This window comes from Crocuta crocuta, unplaced genomic scaffold, assembly GCF_008692635.1.
Source record: "Crocuta crocuta isolate KB4526 unplaced genomic scaffold, BGI_CrCroc_1.0 scaffold129, whole genome shotgun sequence".
Lineage (NCBI taxonomy): Eukaryota > Metazoa > Chordata > Mammalia > Carnivora > Hyaenidae > Crocuta > Crocuta crocuta.
Genome location: NW_027551571.1, coordinates 3,362,188 through 3,369,421, shown reverse-complemented (window position 1 = coordinate 3,369,421; position 7,234 = coordinate 3,362,188). Strand labels below are relative to the sequence as shown.

The 7,234-nt window shown below is 50.4% G+C and overlaps 1 protein-coding gene across 1 annotated transcript in view; it reads right to left on the bottom strand.

The window, feature by feature from the left end:
• Positions 1 to 6,697, bottom strand: part of RSAD2 (radical S-adenosyl methionine domain containing 2) — a 19,502-nt gene extending 12,805 nt beyond the window's left edge. The window contains exon 1 of the mRNA XM_077750974.1: positions 6,331 to 6,697. Within this exon, the coding sequence (XP_077607100.1) occupies positions 6,331 to 6,682 (352 nt within the window). The 5' untranslated portion in view covers positions 6,683 to 6,697. The remainder of the gene's footprint in view (positions 1 to 6,330) is intronic.
• Between the last annotated feature and the right edge of the window lie 537 nt (positions 6,698 to 7,234).

Sequence of the window (7,234 nt, the reverse complement as noted above, 5' to 3'; positions counted from 1 at the left end):
CGGGCTAACATATACTTAACCCAGGGCCTCACCCTTCGCCCCTGCTTTAACGCAGATGCATCTCAATAGGGTATCAGTTACACGGATGAGAGATTTGCTTAGGAGGCAAAGGGGGTGATGAATCAACACAGAGATGTGCAGAAAACCTCCCCCAGCCCCTCCAGAATGGTCTTTCTGGGACATTCTCAGGCCGAGAGAGCCCCCACACTGCCCTGGGGCGTCACTTCAGTCTCCTGCGTGCAAGATGCCTCTTGTCCCCAAATTCTGCCCTTTCCTCTCTCGACTTACTCCCTTATTTTGGAAAAGCCTTTTGAAAACATTGCAAACTATAGGACTTATATGTTTCAAAATACATCTGTGATCAACAGTTTGACTGGGTATAGTATTCTGGGTGAAATCACTTTGCCCTTGGAGTTTTAAGGGCATGACTCTGCCTCGTTGTCTTCAGGTCTTCATATTCTTGCTAGGAAGCCTGAGAATACTTTGATTTGTAGTCCTTTTGAAAGGCATGTTTTCCCCCCCTTCCAGAATCTTTCTTTCCGATGTCTCCAAATTTTAAGGTGACGTGCCTCAGTGAGATCTTTCTCTATACATTATTCTGGCCACGTGGCAGGTCCTTGATGGAAAAGTACAGCTCATTTTGCAACGGGAGAGCTCTCCTACTACTTTGTTCGCAACTCTAACCTCTTCTCCAGCCTTGTTTTCTCTCTGGACGTCTTATTGCCGGTGTGCTGGTGCTCAGGCTTGGAACCGCCAGGCCCTCGGGCTGTGTCTCTGGAGCCCCATTTTCCCAGGACCTTATCTTTTAGTCTTTCTATTAAAATTCTAATTTTAGAAATCTGTTTCCATTCCCCAGACTCTCCCATATCCTGACTATTTTCTTAGCATCACATTATTTCTTATGCGTAATAATTTCCCTCTCCTCTTTCTGGGATTATCAGTTACAGATTGGTTTCTGAAGGTTTCCTCTCTTCTCTCTGCTGATTTGTTTTGGCGTCTGCCTTTTATTTTCATGTTTCTATTTGTGTAATAAACATAAAAGAGTGGAATGGAATTTCTGTGATTCAGGAAGAAACCGCTCAGATGGAGGGTTTCGCTACAGAGTGACGGAGTGAGAAACGATTTATTCACTGGGTTCTGCCCCACATGCTGATAGCCTTGGTCTTTCCTCTGGGACATTTTGGTCTCCTGGAGAAGACCCTTAATCTCTCCTATGCCTTACCACCTGGCTGCCTGTGCCCGGGAAACTACCAGCAGGCAGGTTCTCACCGCCCACCCCCAAACGCTCCTGGTCTTCAGTATGGCGCTTCTCTCCTCCCAGCCCCACCTGGGATCCCTGAGCTCAGCTGTGGTGGTCTGGATCCTTCAGGACAGAAGCCTTCTGTCATTGCAGGACTTGGAGAGGGACCCCCTCTGCCCGCGTTGGGGAGAGCAGTGGCTCTGCCTTTATCTCCTCCCTCCCGTCTCACCCCTACGACTGGATCAACGCTGAACTTCTGGCCTAAAATGCTTCCCATCTTTGAAATGTCCTTCATTCCGTGCAGCCCTCCGGCGAGCCTCTTACAGCCGCTGCGCTGCAGACACGTACTGAAGGGTGTCCAAGTAATCGCTCTGCACGGCAATCTGGATTTCTTTGTGGGTTTATTCCCCTCCGTTCAATGACGCTATTGGCACTTCCGTGGCATGAAGGAAAGATTGGAAGGGCGTTAGGTAGAAGGTCCAGAAGGTCTAAATACATTTAAGAATTTACATAGTGCTACTGTCCCAGTGCAGTTCATTTTTAATTCAGTGCAGTTCAACTCAGTTGACTGCGTCTTTATGAAACGCTCTGTACTCGCGGCATTACCGGAGCGGGTCATTTCCAGAATGAACCTTAATCAGTAAGCAACGAGCTCCACTATGAGAAGTCTGAAATGGGTGCTTCAGAGGACGCTGAAGGTGCTGATAGCTCAGGCACCACACAGCCTGCTCAGATGCGAGACAGCAGCCACCACGCTCCAGAGCACGGGAGGGAAGGGCACCGGGTGGCAGGCTGCACAACAGAAGCATGTGCGGGGGTCAGAGGCCAGAGAAGCAGCACAAGGCCAGCAAGGGCAGCAAACGGACTTGGTCATCAGGATAAAGTCACTAGAAGCACCGAATAAACTAACAGAGAAGGCGGGGGACCTTATCCAGGGCCAAACAGCACAGTACGCCACAAAACTCCCAGAGAACTGTACTTGTTAACATCCATTCCACCAGCTTTGTACCTACTAAGTACAGAATCCTGTGCTTGGACATTTCGTTCGTGCAAACTCGCTGTAGGTCAGCTTTTAAAATGCTGTCCTGACTCGGTTTTGAGGTCCTGGCTGAGGGCTGGGCAGGTCCTTTTCTTTTCTTTTTTCTTTTTTTCTTTTTTTCTTTTTTTAATGTTTTATTTATTTCTGAGAGAGAGAGAGAGGCAGCGTGAGCAGGGGAGGGGCAGAGAGAGAGGGAAACACAGAATCTGAAGCAGCTCCAGGCTCTGAGCTGTCAGCACAGAGCCCGACGCGGGGCTCGAACCCATGAACCGTGAGATCATGACCTGAGCCGAAGTTGGATGCTTAACCGACTGAGCCACCCGGGCGCCCCTGGGCAGGTCCTTTTCTTGATCAGCCAAGGAAGTCAACACCCCAACCACCTGATCTCCGAGGCTCTCACTCTGGGCCACCGTACTCTGCCGTCTGCATCCCAGGGGAGGATCTCAGACAACCGGGCCCTGTGTCCTGATCTCATGGGGCCCATGCTAAGCCAGCTTCGCCTGCCCGTCAGTTCCTTCCTGCGAAAACCACAGTGGGGGGCATGTCCACAGTGCGCCTTCTTCCTCTTCCTGGTGGCTGAGCTAGTACTTCCATGTACGCCTGCGTGGTGGGTGGTGCTCTCCCCAGGGAACGGTGTGGAACAAACTGTACATCTCTTTCCAGTTTCTCTCTCTTGATCTGCGTCTGGCCTACCCACATCTCACCCGGTGGAACACGGTTAAGGCAAGCAATTCATCCGTAAACAATTCGGCAAGGGAAGGATCATGATCCTGGCTTTTATTTATATATTTCTTTATTAAAGTTTATTTGTTTATTTTTGAGAGAGAGAGAGTGCATGCGCACACATGTGCATGAACTTACACGAGTTGGGGAGGGGCAGGGAGAGAGGAGAGAGAGAGGGAGTCCCCAGCAGGCTGCGCACTGTCAGCGCAGACCCCGACGTGGGACTCGAACTCACCAACGGCAAGATCATGACCTGGGCTGAAATCAAGAGTTGGAAGCTTAACCGACTGAGCCACCCAGGTGCTCCATCCTGGTTTTTAGCTGCAGGGTTGGAGCCCAGAGAGGTTCAAGGAATTACTCACGAGCATAAAGCTAGGGGAAAAAATGCTAAGATGGATGTCGAAGCTCCAAAACTTTCCATTTTGTCAGCAGGGCTGCCCTTCCCCGCCCCATCCCCCAACGTCCCCACCCCCCACTTGCCCAAGGCAGTCCTATTTGAGGGCAGACCAGAGCCACATGTTATTCTTTCCAACACAGCCTTTCACTCTCCAGAGTGTCTATGACCGGGCAGTGATAAGTGCCATCACCTCACTGTTGAATGCTAGGGGCCTGCTTGTGTGGCCGTCATTATATTTAATAAAAACATCCTTATTCCTTAAAGTGTCAGATGTTCATTAAACAGGGTCAGATAAACTGGAGAACATGAGACAGTGTATTGGCCAGTGGGCCCTGACGAGTTTGAGGGTAAGAGGTAGAAGGGATAAAAGGGAGAGGGAAAGGAACAGGATATAGATGCAGAGTTAAGATCTTAGATGAGGAATAATGACTTCACAATGACCTTAACATGCAAGCAGTGATCATATTACAGCCCAGATCACCCCTGACGCCCACACTGGCTAACTTCTATTCCATCTTTTCTGTGTAAAAGCAAGAGACGTCAATAATATACTGGAGAAGCATCTTGAGCCAGGGTAGTACAATTCAATTTTAAAAATAATTTACATTTAGATTTAAATTTTTAATCATCACCAAAGTAGATTTTCCTATTTTAGCCAAAAATTACACCGACAGGACACCTGACCTATACTACACCTTAATCATTTTAAGAAACTGATTTTATTTACTTAAAACTGAGAGGTCACCATATAAGAGTATTAATAATAACTAAAATAGTTTATGCTTTATTAAAAAACACCTGATCGTTTGCTTATCTGTGCCTTGTAGCAACTTTTTGAGTTTGGTATATGGGTTATTTTTATTACGCACATTTTAAAGACTAGCAAATTCATATTCAGAAAAGCTAAATGTCTTGGCGAGTCATATAAGTGCTAGATTAGGAGCTCAAGTCCTGCCTTGCAAGTCAAGAGTCTGAGTTCTTTCCAGGACATCACACCTCCCTTTATTCATCCATTCACCCATTCGTCCATCTCTCCCAGAGCATTAATTAACCCCTATTACATTCTAGATATTCTGCTAGGCACAGAGATACACAGAAGGCTAAAATTCAGCCTTGGCACTCAAACTCTTTGGGGACCCAGGTATTAAAAATAAACCAATGTGGGGCACCTGGGGGGCTCAGTCGGTTAAGCATCTGACTTAGACTCAGGTCACGATGTCACGGTTTGTGAACTGGAGCCCCGCGTCGGGCTCTGTGCTGACAGCTCAGAGCCTGGAGCCTGCTTTGGATTCTGTGTCTCCCCCTCTCTCTGCCCTCTCCTGCTCACGTTCGTTCTGTCTGTCTCTCTCTCTCAGAAATAAACATTAAAAAAAAGAAATAAAACATAACAGTACGATTTAAAAAGTAGTATAATCCACAGTTGTAGCACGCACCATGGGATCACAAATGAAGGAGAGAAGGCATTCCATAAAGAGAGGAAAGCATGATCACAGGTCTGATTCATGCAGGTGGGGGGTGGGAGGGATGAGTATAACATGATGTGCCTGGAGCATAGGGCAATCAGGGCATTGGGGTAGAGGATGTCCAGGTCCCCACAGGGCGGCAGAGACAATTAAAAGAATTGCAGCAATTCAGCTGAGGAACGGGGAGACCCTGAGCTAGACCTCACTGGGAAAAGTGAGGTGGGTCCGTAGTTGGCTGAATGGCTGTGGATGATTGAGCAAACATCACGGGGAACAGAAAGAGTCAGATCCTGCTCAGTGCAAACTGTTTAATTCCATTATGTAAAGAACAAAATCAGGGGCACCTGGGTGGCTCAGTCAGTTGAGCGCTAACTTCGGCTCAGGTCATGATCTCGCAGTTGGTGAGTTCGAGCCCTGCATCGGGCTCTGTACTGACATCTCGGAGCCTGAAGCCTGCTTCCGATTCTGTGTCTCCCTCTCTTTCTGCTCCTCTCCCACTCATGCTCTGTCTCTCGGTCTCTCTCTCTCTCTCTCAAAACTAAACATTAATTTAAAAAAGATTGAGGTGTGTTTTTTAAAAAAATGAAGTACAAAATCAGGCAAAGTCATCTGTTAGAAGACAGATTCATGGGTGCCCTTGGGGGGGGCGGGGCATCGATGGAAGGGAGATGTTTCTGGAGATGTGCTGGGATGTGGTCTGAGTGCTACCTGGGTGTGGGTACTTGGTGCAGTTCCTCCAGCTGTACCCTCTGGGTGTGCGCAACTTTGCGTACGCATGCTACACTTCTGTAAAAGCGACAAGACAGCAACAAAGGTTGCTGAAGTCGGCAGCTTCCCAGGTGCTCCAGGAAAGACGGGAGGCCCGGGGAGAAGAGAGAACGGGTCGGGAGTGAAAGATGTTGCCTCGGAATTCTATATGTGCCGGGCCTTCTCTGAGATGCCTCAGGTTACTACTGTGGTGAAACAGGTCCTGGGAACAAAGTCATTGCCATATTTGTACTGTAAGTAGTTTCTTTAAGGTTTCGCTGGAGGAGCACATACATCATCCGAAGAAAGAGTCTCGAACGTTGCAGTTCCTAAGTCAGAGTTTTTGGCTTGGTTTTCCACTTCCCTTTCATTAACCGTTTCTGGAACACCCCCTCCGTTGGTGCTTTGGACAAACTCAGAAAGTAGCAGAACCCTTCCAACCTGCTTCCTGGCGCACGCGGGGAAGGCGGGAAGCACTGGGGGCCCAGCAGGTGCACGGACCTCCCTCTGCTCCTGCAGAGGCCGTCGGAGGGATGGGTCTGCACCTCCTCCCGGCTGAGCCAGCCAGCTCCCAAGGCCCAGGCACCCACCCCCAATTCACCCCGATTCTCCCTTGCAGGACGGGACGGAAGCACCTCACATTCTGCAGGAGCTCTGACACCTGTGTGCGCCCCCAACCCCGCGGCCGCACCCCGACTCCCTCCAGGGCCTGGGGACTCACCGGCTTCCTGCAGCAGCCGCAGCCCTCGCTTGGCCTCGTCCAGGGGCAGCACGAAGGACGTCTTGGCCGTGTGGAAGCAGAAGCCACACTTATAGTTGCACTGGCGAGTGAAGTGGTAGTTGACGCTGCTGGGGGTGGTGGGCTGGTCTGAGCCCTCCCCATCGTCCCCTGCGCTCCCCTGCGGTGTCCCCCGAGCAGGCCGCGGTGGCCGGCGGCTGTCGCTCCCTGCCAGCCAGACTGCAGCCCGGAGCCAGAAGAACCAGAGGACCAGGCTGCTCCAGAGAGAGCTCAGGGGCTTCCTGAAAGCTCTCAGCAGCTTTGCAGCCACAGCCTCAGGCAGGAGCATCCACATGGTGGCCGGGCGCCCTGAGGCTGTCCTGCTGCCTGGAGACAAGGCTTTTATGTGCCAGGGGCAACCTGTCACGTGGTGCAGTAAGGACACACCTCTGAATAGCTCTCAGCTGAGCTCAAGTTTCGATTTTCCTGATTGTGAAAATGAAAGTTGGAACGGGGCCAAGGCTGAAGGCTGAGCAGGGGGTGGCCTCTGCCCCTCTCAGCCTTACCTTTCACCTGTCTTGGCGGTCAATGCGAGCCTTTGAATGAACTGGGTACAGATCACGACCTTGCTCTCTGTCTGCCTCCCCCTCCCGCAGAGAGCCTCAGCCTGCATAGTGATACAGCCACCTCCCCAGACGTCATGTGTTACTCATGTATGACACAGCCCGCAGGGTCCCGGCTGCCCTTCCTGCTGTGGCCCCCAGTGGGAGTTTGCTGTTGTGAAAGCCAAAGAATGAAAGGTATGACTAACCTGTGCAGGGTGAGGAAGAACACATTAGCCACGGGGCCCCATGCAGATCACGGTCAAAATCACAGGCACATAATAACATCGATCTTTAATCCACCT